At 39.8% G+C, this 19277-nt stretch overlaps 1 protein-coding gene across 5 annotated transcripts in view; it reads left to right on the forward strand.

The window, feature by feature from the left end:
* Positions 1–19277, forward strand: part of wdr17 (WD repeat domain 17) — a 42386-nt gene that overhangs the window by 14352 nt on the left and 8757 nt on the right. For all 5 annotated transcript variants that reach the window (XR_011243862.1, XM_069530613.1, XM_069530615.1 and 2 more), the window contains 10 exons: positions 194–276; positions 399–485; positions 7042–7206; positions 7718–7833; positions 10334–10420; positions 11474–11623; positions 11707–11837; positions 12999–13124; positions 14010–14165; positions 19158–19222. Coding sequence is in view for 4 of the 5 variants with exons in the window: in XM_069530613.1 (XP_069386714.1) it covers positions 194–276; positions 399–485; positions 7042–7206; positions 7718–7833; positions 10334–10420; positions 11474–11623; positions 11707–11837; positions 12999–13124; positions 14010–14165; positions 19158–19222 (1166 nt within the window). In the remaining variant the exon portion in view is untranslated. The remainder of the gene's footprint in view (positions 1–193; positions 277–398; positions 486–7041; positions 7207–7717; positions 7834–10333; positions 10421–11473; positions 11624–11706; positions 11838–12998; positions 13125–14009; positions 14166–19157; positions 19223–19277) is intronic.

The raw sequence follows: 19277 nt of genomic DNA on the forward strand, positions 1-19277 counted from the left end.
GCAAAATGAATGTATCAATAAAATCACGTAGCTGAAACAAATATTCAGTAAAAAAATATGGCTTTTGTCTCCACATTTTTTGCACCAGCACTACATGTGCACATGTTCCTCTTGCAGCTGTAGACAATTGTATTCTTTGATAAACTACCAGATAGATGTGGTATGAGTTAACGACATCTCTATTATTCTGCAGCATGGTAAGAATGGTATATTCTGTATATCATGGAGCCATAAGGATTCTAAGAGGATCGCTACCTGTAGTGGAGACGGATTCTGGTAAGTGCTCTTTTTATGCTTGGTGAGGAGTTTGTTCTTTTATCAGAGAGAGTATTTTATGTATTCTATCTATTTATCCCATAGAGAGTCATACATGTTTTTTTATTTTATTTTAACAACAGTATTATTCGGACCATAGATGGCAAAATCCTGCATAAGTACAAACATCCTGCTGCTGTGTTTGGCTGTGACTGGAGCCAGAACAACAAGTAAGACTTCATTCACTCTGTCACCTCACATTGCTGTTGGTTACATATGGCCCACCTAGTAACTACTGCTTTTCTTATTTCACTTATTTGAACAGTATATGTGGTATATAGTAAGACTTGAAAGACAAAACTTAACAAGCACAATTGCAAGATATTTCTAGATAATGTAGTGGACATTCCTGGTCTGGCTTCAGGCATCACTGAGCCAGGATGTGTAATCCCAGCCTTTGACCTATAGGCTGACCTCAACCCCATCTCCACACCGTAAAACCTCCATTTCTGACAAGAAACCAAAAACAAGGGTTGCTCTTCTTCCAAAAAAACTGATTTTAAACTGACAAAATGAATTTATGACTGCAGGTTAGTCAGAAGGAACTGGCAGAAGGGGGGAAAATGACGATTTTTATTTGATGTATTTAGATGGTTTTCTTTCTTGTGCCTGTGCTTTCTGTGAGATTTTGTGATTTTGTCTGGCTACAAAACACATTTCTCCTCAGGACAATAAAGTTGAACTTAAAGTAATATTGTTTTCTTATTGAAGTTAACAGTCCAAAATATTCATCTCACATGTACAATACACCACAGCCAGTAATGCTATTTTATTTCCCTTATTGTAGAGTGGCATGCCTTTATGAATATTAGTAATGTTAATGTTAAGATACAGAGAGCAGAAGGACCCAAATTCTGGAGCCATAGGTTCCAGTAAAAAAGTTCCTTTAATAGCTAAATGTTCAACTAATCAAAACCCACATACAGATGAGGAAACTAGAAAAAGTTGAAACACACAATTGGTGTGGAAAAAGGGAAACAAGATGAACTGACCAAGACAAAAGGAATCACAGAGACTTATATTCACAAGGGAAGCAGGAACGATTCAACACATGTGGAAACACATTAGGAGAACGGGTGCAGATGATCACAAGGAAGGGGAAAACATGATAAAGGCAGGAAATCAAGTTGGAGACACACAAGGAGCGTAATTTTGAAATAAAACAGGAAACGGAGAACTCAGAGACAACAACCAAACAGAACACAATTGAAACACAAGGAAATCAAGGTAAAGCTCCATAAACTTTTCAAAAGTTCATGGGAACAAAGAATCATGACAGTTTATTACTGTTATAATTAACTGTTCTTATACTGTTGTCATATTAACTTCTAATGTTTTAAATTGATCCTTCAGTGATTACCTATAGATAACCTACCATACAGCATAGTGGGAATAATTAAGACAAAGAGGCAAAAAATTATCATTGCTTCTCCCTTCATTGCTATCAGATAAAATCAGAATCAGAATCAGAATCACTGTTATTGCCAGGTGTGTGAACACCCACGAGGAATTTGACTCTGGTTTTACTTAGCTCTCTTAGTACAAACAATTAAAAAAACAAAACAAACATAGACATAAACAAGAACAAAGACAAAAAACAAAAGCTATGTATATGTAAAAAGCTAAATAGGTAAAAATAAGTAAAAATATATATACATAAATATCTGGTATATAGACAAGGACATGTTTCTGTTTAGCTGTTCAACACAGAGACAGCCTGAGGGAAAATGTTTTCTTATGTCTGGATGTTTTGGCGTACAGTGTTCTGTAGCGCCTTCCAGAGGGGAGAAGTTTAAACAGTTTGTGTCCATCTCCTCACCGTCTTGACCAAAGACTTAGCAGATTTCAGCTTCTGCCTGTAGGTCGGGATAAGATGAACCATGCAGTGATCAGAGAGTCCCAAGGCTGCACGGGGGATAGAGTGGTATGAGTCCTTTAAAACAGTGTAACAATAGTCCAGAGTGTTAGTGTCCCTGGTGGGACACTTAATGTCACTGGTGGGACACTTAATGTGCTGTTTATATTTTGGCAGTTAGTGGCTGAGGTTTGCTCTGTTAAAGTCCCCCAAAACAATGAACAGAGAGTCCAGGTGTTTTTTCTCCATGTTGTTTATCTGGTCGGCCAGGTGTTGTAACGCCTCAGTTACACAGGCCTGAGGAGGGATGTAGACTCATGACCAGGATAAACGAGGAAAACTCCCATGGTGAATAAAACGGTTTCCAGTTTATGAATAATGTCTCAAGGTGAGGACTGCATGATTTGATTTGAACCGTGACATCAGTACACCAACCTTCGTTAATGTAAAAGCAGATTCCGCCCCCCCTCGTTTTCCCCATGAGCTCCGTTACGCGGTCCGCTCGGTGCAGGTGAAATACAGGCAAGTGGAGAGAAGTGTCCGGGATGTGCTCACCGAGCCAGGTTTCGGTGAAGCACAAGGCAGCAGATCTGTTAAAGTCCGTGTTGGTTGTGTTGAGGAGCAGCAGTTCGTCCATTTTGTTGGCCAGAGAGCGGACGTTAGCCAGGTGAATAGACGGGAGCGCAGTGCGAAACACCCGTGGCCTCAGTCTGATGAGCGCCCCGGCTGGCTTCCCCTGGTGTCTCTGGCGTCCTCAGCGGAGTCCATAGAGAGCTGCTGCTCCTCCAATAAGTAGCTCTGGAAAACTTTCCGGATCGAAGAAAACCGATGAAAAAACTTTACTGGTGGTAAATACTTGGTAAATAAATAAATACTTTTAACATTGACTCACCTTTCCATTATGCTAAAAAACATATCTTCTAATCAAAATCTGTCCTGGGAGAGTGATCCCTCACATGTGGCTCTCTCTGAGGTTCCTACATTTTCCCTGTTAAAAGGGTTTTTTATGTAGTTTTTCCTTGCTCTTGTTAAGGACAGAGGATGTTGTACCTTGTTAAGCCCTATGAGACAAATTGTGATTTGGGAATATGGTGGAGGAGGGGACAAAGGTCTAGAGCAGACAGGTTTGATTAATGAACCATAAAAGGTGGGATGAATTCTTAGAGAAGTTTTAGATGTGCAGCAGAGGGATTGATAATACTATCAAAGATACCAATGAACCAAGAGGCAATTTCTTAGAATCAACTTTGAGGGGAAGATCCTTGGAAAAGAGCCATCTCTTTTGGCCAGTGGTAAAGACTGAAGCAGGGATGCAGTGGCACTTGGTTGGGACTAGGTCTTAGTGGACGCTTACATGAGGGCAGTCCAGGCCATTTCCCATGACCGCTGGCAGTGGTGCAAATGGTCCTTAACTGAGGGAATGAAAACCTCCATCCAAACGTTTGGCGGCCTAAATGTAGGATGGGTTTATGTGGTCTGTCCACACAATGAAGGGAAGAGCCGGTCCTTCAAATATCATAATTCTTCTCTGCAGATGGACATTTGTGGGAAAAGGAGGCAAAGGGGTTAGGTCTTAGATCAGAGGGGGAACATTGACATAATGGCTCACCTAGTGTCGGAGGCATCCACTTCCACGATAAACTGAATGTCCAGGTCGGGTTGGGTGAGAACTGGGGCTGGTGGTGAAGTGACATTTGAGTTCCAATAAAGCAGATTCAGTGGCACAGGCCCAGAGGTACAGGGAGGAAATGAAGGTGAGTGGTAAGGGTTCAGAGGCGGACATAACCATTAGGTAAAGGTCGGCAATTGCCTTGGGCCCCGAACTACCAGGGGCCCCATGAAGAACCTAATAAACTTATGGCTAAGATTTTTTTTTAACTTTTTTGCTAAAAATCCATACGCTAAAACGGCATCAGAATGCCTATAATTCACTAGTGTCTTTGCAACCCCTCTACCATGGACTATTCCATGAGCGCTTCTACAGAAATTATTCAGGGTGTAAACAGGGACTGATGAGAAGTGTTGCGCCAGTTCACAATTAAAAAGAACTAGTTCAGTTCATACAGATGAAAATGAACTAGTTCACGTTCATTTGTTCCATTTTTTATTGGGATTATTTAGATGATGATCCTGTGTTTAGTTATTAATCAATGGTGTTGGATCATGAATCTGTGTTGCTCCAGTCACTTAAACGCTGAGTCCTGTGTGTGTCACCTCACATGTTGTACTGAGTGCACACATTATGTGGATGACTTCTTTTTCATGATGTTTAAATGCAGTCTCATAAACTCTGGAATCAATCAGACACTGAGTTACTTCATGTACTGATCAGGTTCTGATAACTAGTGATGAGTGTTCATTAGTTAAAGTGAGAGCAGGAGCAGTGGAGGAGGAAACAGAAACAGACACACATTTTCACTCGCTCCTGGTATTTCACATGATGTACGATGATGATTAAAAAATCGTGAGCGTTTTTAAGAGAAAGATATGAAAATAAAAACATTCAAGGGAGAGGAAAAAAAAGACAGGGACAAAGAGAAATCTTGAAAAAGAAATCATAAACAATATGATCTAAATCAGTATATTGTTTATGAAAATAAAGGAAGACAGTGTAAGCATTAGTAAGTCCAAACGCAGGGGCAGATTTACTGGGGGACAGGCTGGTCCGTAACCTGAGAGTTGTCCCCTTCAATATCATTGCAAACATAAGCAATGATAATGTTAGTTATACAATATGTACTGAACATACTGTATGTCGGCTAATTATGATGGCCTCCTGTGTCACACACATGCTCTCTATCTCTCTCTCGCCGTCTATCTCTGTTTCTCTAAAAGCAAACAAAGGTTGTGTCAGACACGTTACCTGATGAATCCATATCACTGCTTTGTTGTTTCCTTGAGAAGATGGGGGCATGGCCAACAAGTGGGATTGGGTTATGGTATATCGGCCACACTGGGGATTGTTTCAAACATCATTGAAATTTGATGAGTGATTATTTGTGTTATATTGTAGTCAGACAACTCACGATTCAATTTTAAAGTTTATTGCAACAGTAGAACAGGCTAGTGTTTAGCGTCTAGGCTCCGACTGAATCACTTCCCTCGATAAGATTACACAGTTATGATGGGAGTGATGAGCGAATGCTTGTCACCCCCCTGTCGGAGCCTACAGGTGGATGCTGGGGTGGTGGGAGGGCTGAAGCAACTGGCAGCAATACTGATGCAGCAGCAGGGCAAGCAAAGAGAGTGATGGGAATTTTGCTCTGCTGAAATAGACCTCCTAATAAGGTGGGTGTGTTTTATAGACTGCTCTACCCCTCAGCCACAGCCGCCATTAACTTTTGTTACTTGGAATATAAAGGATATAGGTCAAGTTAAGAGAGGGAAGGTGTTCTCGCATCTGAAATCTAGGTCTGCTGAAATGTTAGGTGGCTGGCTATTTCGATTGAAAGGAGATATATGCAGTTAATGCCAGAGCTCTAATTTATTGACAAGATCAGCTTCCCCAGTCAAATGAGCTCCCTGATACACCCAAGTGGTTGTAATTGGAATTGTACGCAGATTTCCTGTTATCCACAAAGGATTATCCATTGAATCTAGTTGATGATAATTTTGTTCTGAAAAATTCCCTGTAAATTATAAAAGGGTACTTCAAATTTTCGTTATATTCTCTCATTTGTTTTAATCATAATTTTATTCCATCTCAGTCTGATCAGGCCTTTAGATCAGCCTTACTGGAAAGCTAAAGGACTGACTACTGTCGCAGACTTGTACTTGTAATAATTTTACAGCATATATAGAGCTGAGCACTGGTTTGGCTGTTTGACTTCTCTGCCACCTACTGCACAGCGGACCCTTATCAGAATCAGAATCACTCTTATTGCCAGGTATGTGAACACACATGAGGAATTTGACTTCGGTTTTTCTTAGCTCTCTTAGAACAACAGTTAAAAAAACAAACAAACATAGACATAAACAAGAACAAAGACAAAAAAACAAAAGCTATGTACATATAAAAAAGCTGAATATGTTTGGTATGTTGGTAGCAAAAAGAATAATACTCAGTGAATGGAAAGCTACCAGTGCTCCTTGTTTTTCCAGATAGTTAAGGGAACTAGTATCAGGGATAAACGTTTTGTTCGGCTTTGGAGCTAGAAGGTTTTTCTGAAAAATATGAGAGCACCTTAACTTCCCTGAATAACACCCCAAATTTTGCATGATATCCATTCTGGCTATTCCTCGCCATTTGATTTATTATCACTGAATATAAAAAAAATGTGTGGTCATTTGTGGTTGTTGTCTATTATGCTTTTGTATGTTTGGTCTTTATTGTCTGTTTAGTAAGGGTGTTGATGTTTTGTTTTGGTTTTTGTGATGAAAGTTAAATAATAATAATAATATAAGAAACAACAACAAATCAAAGTCTTTAAAACCTGATCATGTTTTTGAAGCAGAATGCCTTCCAGCGAGAGCTCGATGGAGGGGGAAAGTGACGCTGTGCCTGCTGGGTCCATGCTGATTGTAGTGTTAGGGGCAGCTAACTAGTTGACCCTATAGACACACACATAATCAGTAGTAGTTGAATCTATCATCTGGCAGTGTGAAAATGGCAGGGCAGAGTATATTGAGAGGGCTGATTAGGTGATGAAGCGTAGCTGGTGTTCTGCCCTGACTCTTGCTCACTGGCAGAAAATCACTCGCTCAAACAGAAATAGAAAAAGAGAGAGAGAGAGAGAGAGACTCACTCCAAGGAAACGTAGTTTACAGAGGCCCTGAGGCAGAAGTTCCAAGGGCAGATGTAACAATGATGTGTCCTCTGCTTACAAGTGGCCCCAGTTTGTAAAATATCCTCCTCCTCTTTCTCTCTGCAGGGACATGATTGCGACAGGCTGCGAGGATAAAAATGTCAGAGTGTACTACTTGGCAACAAGCTCTGATCAGCCTCTGAAGGTCTTCACTGGTCACTTAGCTAAAGTATTCCACGTCCGCTGGTCTCCACTCAGAGAGGGGATACTGTGCTCTGGATCAGATGATGGGTGAGTATTTCTATAGGGACCAAGGTGTATCTCAGACTGAGGTCAACAGGAGGAATTTGTTTCAATGCAGCAAGAAATGATCAGGCACAAAATTAAGAACGAGGAGTCAAATTAGAACATTGAGCACTATGTTTTTAATAATATATTTGTCTTTCAAATTCCAAGACTTTTTCAAGGATTTTTATTGTGTGTACAACAATTTAATGACCATTCCCTGCTTCAAAAGTGTCATCCCACCACTGAAATTTAAAACACAGCAGCATTTGAGCTATTGCTCTCACTGAATTGTCAGGTATTTTAAAACAACTGTTCTAAACAACAACCAAGTCTATGTTATGTAATAATTTTAGATGCTTTAATTAGTCATTATGATGTGTTGATTTATCATTTGTAACTTAACTCTGAACTCACATCACATCTGAATATACATGCATTTTGTAAGGTGAAGAAAATAAGGATTGGGTATTTAGTTTAGTGTAATTCAAAGAGTAATCTCTGTCCTTCTGTGCAGAACTGTTCGTATATGGGACTACACACAGGATGCATGCATCAATGTGCTGAGTGGTCACACAGCTCCAGTCAGAGGCTTAATGTGGAACACAGAGGTTCCTTACCTCCTCATTTCAGGTAATGCAGTTCTAAACATGCCTGTTTGGAATGGGCTATTTGCTTAGTCTGAACCTACTTAAGAATTACACCCTGTTAGTGAGTCCTCCTCAAACAGTTCCAAAATAAATTCTTTATTTTTTGTGTGCTGGGCAATGTATGAAGAGCTTTTGTTATGCAGTCTATGCTGCAGAGAGAAGTTAGAAAACTTTCCATTCATTCTACCTGTTTTATCTGCAATTAAGATTTTATAGTCAATGTTTTTTACAAATTGAAACAGAATTTGCTCAATCACTGTATGGGTGTATAATACATGTTTAATATTAGTTTAAATTTATAGATATTATGAATTATATATGTTTCAATGATTTACGTAATAGCTGTTATTTTCTCATATGTTGCATGTCAACAATTTCAGAGGTCTGTTAAGCAAGTGACACAATCTTCAGTTCACAACCTTAAAAATCAAAGCTCTTGAATTTGTTGTATGAATGTTGTTATCATTATGAAGTTCAGCACCTGCGGAATGTTGTGAAATAAAGATAATCCGATTATCAAAATAATCTGGTGGGGGATTGCTCAACTGTTCTTTTGGCACTGCTCTGCCAGTTCCTGGTACTTGGACCACTTCTGCTTGTTGCCATAACATGGTCCGAGAATTTGAGCTTCCTCTTCAAGTCTACTAACAGCTCCCAGTCTGATGCTAAGGTAAGCAGCCCGGCTGCTGATCTGGGTTGCAGCTGAGGTTTCTCACCAGCTCCTGTTAACCACGATTTAGGAGATGGCCTCAGTGAAGGTCATGGGTACCATGTTGTGTTGCCAGTGGTAGCGGCCTAACCCCAGGGCTGTTGGGCAGCTGCTAAACTGCTAAATGTGCTTAAGGGAACCTCGTCAAGGGAGCAGTGGACATGCTACTGAAACCCTCTATCCCCAAATATGGAGATATTCTGGGATTGGTAGGACATCAGTCAGTACTTTGACCATGGACTTGATTGCTGGGGCTCTACCTGCCAGATATCATTCCAGGAGCTCCTTTTCTCCAGAGCACCCTCCCACCTTGTCCATGCTCTCATCTGCCACATGTTCACCATCCTGCTGGTCCGTTCTTCTGCGATATCTTCCCACACCTTGTCCAGAACTAGATGGTGTCTGTCCATGGGAGGCATGGGCCTTATGCTAGCAAAATTGAGGGATTGCTTCCAACCTGGTCTGGTTGCCACTGTGCCCACCAAATCCTTGTGTCTCAGCCATGACTCTGCTATCTCAAGGCCTTCCTTGGCTCTATACTTCATGCCTGTCCACACAACAATGCCTGCTGATGCCACCCTAGAGTCCTTGGAGGCGCGATAGAGTGTTGCCTCTCTTGTGTAACAGAACTTCTCATCTAGGCTGCTGATGGGGAGCTGGAGTTTGTTCCTCACATACAGTGCTGTACTGCTTATTCTTTGCAGCAGACCCAATGTCGGAGGTAGCTGCTGCTGATATTACTCTCCACGGTCTCCACAGTGGAAAGGGTTACTATGTACACCAGCAGAGGCCAGAGAACTCAAGGTAAAATGCCTTGCTTGTTTCAATTCAAGCCTTGAACCTGCCAGTTCCGACAAAGCCAAGTTTCCAGCTCCTTGATGCTTGGCTCCCTGGTGTTAAAGTCAAAGGACATGGTATGTCCAAGAGGGCTCTTTCTCTTTTCCTTCTCCTGTGACATTCTGCTCAGCGCAGGGTAAAGAACTTCTTCCCAATGATGTTGTGAAGCTCCGCAAGTGGTTATTTCTCGTCCTCAGATGCTGCCTTGAACTGCCTTTTCGCAGTTGGAGGATCTTGTCCACCCTTTGTTTCATGGTGAAGTTTGGTTTAGTGGTCTTGCATTTTGCAATACTGAACCTCTTTACTGCAAAACTAATGATGGGGGGCAATGTCTGCAGCCACCTGTCTGCATCTCCTTTGGCTGTTGATTTGAACATTCTGGCTGCATCATCGTGGAATTGGTGCCACACACTGTGGTAGCTTGACAGACAGGAAGGCAGGCAGACAGTCATTTGTAGAATAAGTGGGTAGATGCCAGTAAAAGTAGTGATTAATTACAATTATTTTCATTAATTCCATCTGTTTTAGTATAAATATGTTATCAGTGTCTGCACTGCTGATCCACACACATTCCTGCTTGCATTTTTTCAATGCCTTAATAGACTCCACAGGAGAGTAAACATGATCTGTTTTAAAAAAGAAAATGCGGATTGTAGGTTTGAGGTTCACTTTTGATACATGGAATTGCACTGAAGAGACCACATACCTGGATAGAGCTGGTATTGTATAATTCACCTTTACTCTAACCACTATAAAATGTAATGTAAAATAGGTAGTTGACGAATTGTCTGCTGGAGGCATAGTCAATGCTGACAGTTAAATATAGCTATTGAGGAACATCTAGTGTCTGCAGTTGGAATCTACAACTTATACAACTAAGTGATGGTACTCTTTCAGCATTTGTATTTGAGTAGTAAAATGCTGTCTTATTTTCTAGGTTCTTGGGATTATACAATCAGAGTGTGGGACACAAGAGATGGCACATGTCTAGATACAGCCTATGACCACGGAGCTGATGTCTATGGTAAGACGGTATTGTAGAATGAACAACCTAATAATTCCAAACAAACCAATCTATGTGTGATGAATGACATTCTTCATTGAAAATTAAATAAAAATGTCAGTTTCATAAAATAAAGTATATTTAAATGATATAAAGGTTTTATAAACCGAAATAACATTAAATAGATAAGCAGTTTTAGTTTTTTAGAAAGGCATTGTGTCATATAAAGTACTTCTGACAAAGACATATATTACACATTTTGTTATATACTTTTGAAAAGATATGATATCACGGCCACATTGTACTATTATACGGCTGTGGATCACAGTCTTCCCCATTCTGCATGCTGAAGTGTCCTTGGTCAAGACATTGAACCCCAAATTGCCCCTGATGGCTGTGCTGACAGTGTAAGTGATGTGTAATAGAGAGAGTACTACATATAGAAGCACTGTATAAATGTGTCAATGGGTGAAAGTTAAACATTGTTCTGTAAAGAGCTTTGAGTGGCCATCAGGACTAGAAAAGCATAAATACAGACCATTTACTATTTATTTAACACTCAAAATTCAATGGTGTGCTTAGAAGATGTTATTCGTTTAATTTCATTCAAAACGTGGGAATGAATTGTATCTCATATGTACACTATACAATTTTGAACTATAAACCGCTTTTTTTTGTGCTGTTGTACATGAACACATGGCTCCATTAAATGAAAAGATTTCCCTCTGTGAAATCCCCATTGAAATTTTGAATGAGTTATTAATGCGACTGTAGCTGAGCAGTAGAGCAGTTGTCCTCTGACCAGAAGGTTAGTGGTTCAATCCCAGTCTTCCTATCTGCATGCCAAAGTGTTCTTGGGCAAGATGCTAACCCCTGAATGGTCCATCATAGGAAAAAGTGCTGCCCATAGATGCACTGTATGAATGTGTGTGTGAATGGGTGAATGGCAAGCTGTAAAGTACTGTATTGTACAGCACTTGGAGTGGTCAAGTCTAGAAAGAGCTATATAACAATTACCATTTAAAGAACCTATAACCCTATTTTCCATATCATTAAATCTAATTGTGTGTGTAGGTTTGACATGTCACCAGAATCGTCCTTTTACCATGGCCAGCTGTAGCAGAGACAGTACAGTAAGGCTGTGGTCTCTCACACCCCTCATCTCTCCATTGCTGCTGAACATTCTTACTGACCAGCCTTGGGAAAAGATAATAGGAAACACAGGTAAGAACAGACTTGATTTGTTCTGTGTCAAGGTTTTATGTTCTCAGCTCTCATTAAACCATGGTGGCTGTGTGTTTCTGCAGACACAGCCATGATTCCTGGTTCACCTCCTCTGCTCTGTGGAAAAGTATCTAGAGACATCAAACAAGAGCTGGACAAACTGAACTTAGACATCAGGGCCAAGAAGCTACGCTGGTTCTCTGAATGCTTTTTGGTAACAACATTCTAAATGCTTATTTATCAATGCTCAGTCAGTGTGATGCCCTTATAATGCCCTTCAAGGTTGATGGTGTAAGAGAAATGCTTGACTCAGCAGTTTGTCTAAGGATATGCAACATACAACAAGGGAAGGGTTGTTAGGTCTGTAAATATGCTGCTTAAAATGTACTTCACAAGGGAGTTTTGTTTTCATACATAAAGGTACAGTGTGTAGAATTTTGTGATATCTAGTGTTAACATTACATGTTGCAGCTGAACACCCCTCACCTGACCCTCCCCTTCCAAACATGAAAAAGAAACTGTGGTAGCCTTCAGTTTTCATAAAAACTCAAAAGGTGTTTAGTTTGTCCAGTCTGGACGAATGTAAAAAACATGGCGGCCTCCGTAGAGAGGGTCCCCTCTATGTAAATATAAAGTATTTAAATATAAAGGGTCTTTTCTGGGCTAAAGAAAACTACAATTCATACAATTTAGATTAAACGAACTAGTGGAAACATCATGAGGATTATTCTACATTAATCTTAATCTCAATCTTAATCTTAAAAAAAAAAAAAAAAATTCTACCAAAAGTTCCCTTTCACCTAAATCTTACACACTGGAACTTAAATTAAAAACTGCTACTTTCACCACCAAGCTGATGTTTTCTATTGTGTATCACACCTTGAACAAATGAAAGTATGAAACGATCTTTAGCTTTGACACCATGTATTTTAAACCATCTGATTCATTAATGGGTGAGGGGCTTCACAATCTAAATCCACAGTTTTGTGAGGCAACAACAGGCTCTCGCACCACATCCTTAATTTTTTTTCTTTGCTTAAATGAAATCAACACAGATTAGAAAAGGCATTAATTTAATTTAATTTCTGTTTAAATTAAAAGTCACTGCCATGCAAGCTTGGTGGTATTACTTGTAAAGCAAACATTAAGAATCGCTGCGTATATATATATATATATATATATATATATATATATATATATATGAATGATAAAAAGCTCCAGCACCTTTTTGGAATCAATCAATCACTGATTGAATATATAACAAAAAAGTAATCACCTGCATTGAACATTTGTTTTTGTGTCTGTGAGTGTCAACACTATTTGTCTACATGTTTATGCGTTTCTGAACATATCTGTGTACTCTATCTCATGCCAGCCTCCAGAAGGCACCAGTAACCTGTGGGATTTAGTGTCAGTCATTAATGGCCAGGACGACTCATTGCTACCAGCCAGCTACAGCAAAGGAGTGATGCACATGAAGCACCTGCTCAAGTTTAAAACAGTGAGTTACTCTTAGTCCCAGAGTCTCGGTTAAAAACAGAGAAATCCAGAGAGACCACACAGTGATCAGCTGTAGTTTATAACAGACACTCAATTCAATTTTATTTTATTTGTATTGTGCCAAATCATAACATACATTATCTCAAGGCACTTTACAAAGTTAGGGCAAGACCAATCAAATGTATAAAAAACTAAGAGCTGTATACTTCATTTAAGGTGAACTAAAGAAATACAGTTGATTCCTGCAGTTTGCTTCCTTTTTATCTCAATCTTAATTATATTTTTCTCTACATGTATGCCACTAGATTTGTATTGATTTAATAAATAGTATGGTATGGAGCCCCTAAGGGGACATGGCATAAGAAAGATGATAGTTTCTGGTGCGCAGCAGAAAGTATTGCATGCACATGTGATATCTCAGACCACGTGCTATTCGGCTTGCTATGTGTCTGTGTCAAAATCACAGTAGTTACTTGACTGCAAGTTGGAAAGATATTCACAGATTCTGAATTTATTGATAAATAACTAATAAAGCCGCCTTCCAATCAGATTAATGTACACAATCAGCTACAGCATTATTTTCATCAAAACAAGCCCAAATCCAATCAGGAGGAAAACCTTTGGTCTTTATGCATAGCAGACTAGTGGGCAGGGACTGTCTACAAAGTGCAACGCCGAAAACACTTCAAAAATATTCAAGTACATCACTACTGTAAAGTATAGAGTCACCAAAATCTACAAATCTTCTGGTTCATATGATTTGAATCAAGGTTCTCCCATTCACAATGTCAATCGAAGAATACATATAGTATGTTTAGCTTTGTTTACAATTAGAATAATTAAAACTTTTTCTTCCTGTTTGATTGTTTTCTATTCCGTCACTCAGTCTGAAGCTCAGGAGCTGACTATTGTGAGGATGTGTAAGTTTGGAGGAGGCATCGGAGCTCCCAGTAAAGAAGAGAGGCTGAAAGAAGCAGCAGACATCCATCTGAGACTGGGACAGATTCAACGATACTGTGAATTAATGGTGGAGCTGGGACAGGTATGGAATATGTGTGTGTGTTTGTGTGTTATTTTTCTATCTTCTTACACTGAAAGCATGTAACTCAAACATAATTAAGACTTTGTTAGTTGTGCTGGTACCGATCCTTTCCATTTCAATATTTTCTCTAATCATTGGCTGGCTCAACCACAGTCCGTTTTTTATCTTTGTATACCACCTCAAATGTAAATTAAAGTTCTCTGAAATGAAAATGCTATCCCAAAAAACAAAAACAAAGCACTTTTTCTAGCAGTCAGCAAAACACTGGTGTTATGGTGTTTGTGTCTCTTTTTTTTTGGCTCCGTCATCATGGAGCAGGTCATAGAGAAAATCATGTGGAACCTGGAGGTGAATGGAGATGACAAGAGAAAAGTCGGTTATGTAGGTCATAAATTGTGAGATCTTAGCATTATCAAAGAGCTTCTGTCAAACCAGTCAGGTTTTGGATAAAAGAATGTTTGGTTATAGTCACACCAATTAATCTATTTCAGAAAAATATAGAAATGAAAAGAAAGAAAAAATATATATGAGAATGTAACTCAAATTTATTGAGGAAAAGTATGGACTCAATTTTGAAGAGTGTAGAGTGATGTTCACAAATAAGTTTGTAAATCAACCTTTGCAAACCTGTTAAATAAATGTTCAAGAGAAAATAAGTTTGTTCGTGTATAGAAAAGATTTGTATTTGAAAAAATATACTATGAGTAAAATCACCAGATGATATCAGTGGGGAGGTCACACAAAGACACTTAAAATAAGTGAACTACTTGTACCGACTTTCAGTAGAAACCTTTGTGTAAAGCTTAGTGTGTAGCGTAACTTAAGAAGACCTGAAGTATGTTAATTATGGGCGCCAGATATGACAATATTAATTATAAATTATATCAAATTTATCACAGATACCTCAGGGTTTTCGGTCTCAATAAGGTCACACACCACAAAATGTTGAAAGAATAGTTTTAAATCAAAATCACATAATGTCCACTCCAATATTAAATTTCAAGAATTATTAATGCTTTAACAGAATTTCAGGACAAAATAAATAACTTTAATAAAATAAAAACACTTCAGTTAATTTCAGAATTTGTCCTGACTCACATTAAAAACATATCAGCAACAACATACAACAATTAATTCAAAGTAAATGTCCTTCTTTTGCTTTTTTTCGTTTAAATATTGTCCATTTGTAAATGTCCAGGTGGTGTTACTGGGATATGAGGGGGAAGGGAGAGTCCAAACTGGGAGAAGTTGTGATTTCCCAGATTTATGAAAGGGTAAGGGGCTGTGGGATAGTGTGGAATGGGCAAAGTGGTGAGTGCAAAATAGTGGCAGTCTCTGGGCAAAAGGAAATAATGAGTTTCCAAAGGAGCAATGATCCACAGTTAAAATCCTGAGCTGTCGTTCACGTTAATCATGACCAAAAAAGGTAAAGTTATCCAAACCTGCTCAGATGATTCAGGAAGACGTGGTCCCTCAGCTTTCTTCGGTTTCTTCGGTTGCTTCTCTCCAAAAACTCACCCCTGTTCCAGCCACTGTTTTGTTTCTCTGCTCCTGCTCTCCTCTTCTTCTCCCACATTCTCCCCCTGTTCCCCCTCTGGCTCACAGGTGTGTCCCAATCATATGGATCTTAACACACCCCCTTTTCCACAGCCCTTCCTCTCCCTCACAGCAATCTGCTGTGAGGAAGAGGAAAGGAGCAGTCCAGTCTACTGGCTGCTACAAGTGTTCTGAAGTTCCCACGCTCAGTGTGATACTGAAGTTCAAATTTAGACCCTGACTCTGACTGGACAATTGCAACCCAATCACATAGCAGAATGGTCATATGGTGCAAACAGAGGGTAGATGGGCAGGTGAACTTAATTACACCTAAGTAAGGTACTGTAGAAAATAATGGTGAACATTTATTATGTTGTGTTTGGGTGCAAGCTCACGTATGTCATGCTAGATCATCCATCTTGAAAATCTACTCCACCTATCAGGACTTACTAATAATAATAATAATAATAATTATTATTATTATTAAAAATGTATTTGTATAGAACTTATCTAACAAAGTTACAAAGTGCTTCACAAGAAAAATAATAAAATCCATGGAAGAAGAACAAATTATAATGAAAGGTGTACAATTCAGTTAAATTCTTTGGGCCACAGAGCAGTTTAACTATCACATTTGAGCTCTGTAAGACTGGTTGTTGTAATTAAAATAATTGTTCAATTGTACCTTGATGACATCAAGTGTTTCAGCCTATTAATCACAATAACGTTGAGAGAGGCTAAAGGTTAATCTGACTGGTTACTGGCTTGTATGGCAGTGCTATGAGAGCCATGTGATATGCTCAGTAGATCAGATGTCATTACCTCTGTGCCTTTTTTATTCTTGCGGAGGTGAGGGGGGTAGGAGAGCACCTTCACCTGCACCACAGAGGATCAATCAGCGCAGGTGAGAGCAGTTAGTTGATTGATCCTCAGGTTTAAAAGGTAGTGGCAGAGCTGCCTCATGGAAGAAACACACAAGCTGGGAGAAACACTCAAAACAAAGACACACTAGGACATTCAGGAGGACTGAGACTGAGCTGCAAAGCCAGTCATCCAGCTTATAGATCTGGACCCTTTAAGTGTATTTTGGACAGTTTTGTTTAAAAGTTTAAAATAAAAATGTTAAAACCTGAATGGTTTGTTTCTGGCTGCTATGGTGAGAGCCCTGTGGGATGGTCCACTGCTCTGCAATATTGTGGATGATGGAGGTGGGTGGTGCAATGTTAGTTCTAATGTCATGGATTTTTTGCATAAAGAAAGATGAAAACTTTTCACAGTCGGTATTTGGAGTGGCCAGAAGGGCAGAAAGAGCAGGGTTTATAAATCTATTGATGGTTTTAAAAAGGAATCTGGGATTATGGTGATTACTAGTGATTAGTTACTTTTGTTATTACAAGAAGTTTAGAGGTCTTTCATATGTAAGACGTGGACATGGAGTTTGGTCTTTTTCCACTTCTCTTTGTTTTTTCTGCAGAGCCTTTTAAGTTCTGGTAGCCTGTCATCAACCCATGGAGAGGTGTTAACAGGTGATTTTATTCTTGTTTTAATGGGGGCTATAATATCCAGTGTGATTTGACAGGTATTGTTGAAGCCATTAAGTAGAATATTTGGATCTGATGACTCATAAGAATTATGGTCAAGAAGACCAGTGGAAAAGTTAGATGAGAATTTTGAGGCACTATGTGCATTTAAGATGCATGAGCTTTTAGTGTATTTGTTGTTTTTTTGGTCAACATGGAACAGGGAGTCTCGGGCAGCAGAGTGTACAGCGTGCTGTATGTTAGCCGCTAGCATTCTGCTCCCCAGTGCTTTGGGATGGAGTCATTCGTGAAGAATGAAGACCGCCCCGGAACAAATTGAAGTTATCAACAAAGCCGAGGCAGTGGGCTGAGCAGGCGGACTTGAGCCAACTATTAAGACTGAGGATTCTGCTAAAGCACCCAACTCTGCGGCCCAGTGTGGGGATAGGACTGGAGATAAAAACAGATTTGCCATTGGTATTCAAGGAGTTGAAAAGCTGTTCAAAATCCTTCTTGGTGAGCTCAGACTGCTGATGAGCCGTGTAATTTGTTCCCACATGGACTATAATTTGGATTATGGATGGAGGGAGTGAGCGCAGTAGCCTGGTAGTTTTTCAAGGGTGACTGGGACTGTGGCTCCGGGGATGTTATGTGTGACTGCATTGAAAAAGTGGATTTTCCTAGTTATGGAATCACCCACTATAAGTGTTTGTGGTAAAAAAAGAGGGCGAGGAGAAATCTCCTGTGCATGTTCCATGCTGTGTGAAGAAGCCACTGACTGATCAAGTGATAAATGTGTAGGTGAGTAAGTAAGGAGGGAGCAACCTCTGATTTGGATGAAGAATTATATCCCGATTCTGGGCAACGAAAAGAACCGGAGCGTCGGAGCACAGACTCTTTCAGTACCTTACGATGGCTGCTGAATTTTGTTTTTGGGTGGACCGCTTAGTTACAGTTAGACTGGTATCAACTTGGGAGCTCAAAGCAAGCAGGTGCTTTTTTCAAGGAATGGGGGGAGGTCAAGTGCTGCAGACAGATCTGCTGGATGTGTCAAAGATTCATCAGAAAGAGTGGTGAAGCAGTTGGAAAGATTGAGTGGGGGTGGGGAGACAGTCTCACCAGAGCCCCTCTTATGCCTGGGGACTACGATCTCAGCCCAAGGGGACTTGTGATTTGGAGTAGAGCAGGATGAAAGCCAGGTACAGGTGGAGGGCTTCCAAAGAACAGTGTCAGGGATGTTTGCCTCAAGTATTTTGACTGCTTGTCAATGAAGCTGCTCAAGACGGAGTCTCTGTTCCGCAGCTCATCCAAAAGCCTCCAGATGTCCTGAGATTTGCCACAAATATTGTGTAAGATCAAGATAGTAGCAAAAACCTGGTAGTTTGTGGATTGAGATGGAGTATAGCTTGCTGGAAGTGATGCTAGCGGGCAGCAACTGGGGCGGGTAGCAGCGCAAACTGTCTACATTTACGATCCTGAGGGACAAGTTAAACAATCAGATCTACTATAATGATCCTAATGGATTGCCACAGTAGGTGTGACAAACAGAGACAAAGCTTGTGGAAAGGAGAAGCGTCAACTGGTGCAGCAGCGTTAGAGGTAATGAAGCCATCTGTTTGCTAATTGGACTCTGCTTTGTGAGTGGACATTGTCCAATCAGATAAATGTATAAAAATGGAGTCAGACGTACCTGTAGCATCAGTGTCACACAGAGTTCCATGCAGTTTTCTGCTTTGTATTTGTACACATTAGTTAATGAAATCATGTATTATTCACATTCTCATTTTACAAATACCCAAACTTTTTGCAAACCTTTTAAAAATGGTAATTTACCACATTTATTTTACTGGTGCACAACGGTTAGTTTACAACTACAAACTGTGGAATTATTTGTAAATCTTACCAACTACTCTGAGCCTTATTATCTCTCTGTCAGTGGGAGAAAGCATTGTCTGTGGCTCCAGGAGTTTCCATGAAGTACTGGAAGAAGCTCATGCAGAGGTAAACCATATATTTTGCTCTTCAACTAAACAACAATAAACGTGAATTACAACAA

The sequence above is a fragment of the Paralichthys olivaceus genome, chromosome 8, assembly GCF_024713975.1.
Source record: "Paralichthys olivaceus isolate ysfri-2021 chromosome 8, ASM2471397v2, whole genome shotgun sequence".
NCBI lineage: Eukaryota > Metazoa > Chordata > Actinopteri > Pleuronectiformes > Paralichthyidae > Paralichthys > Paralichthys olivaceus.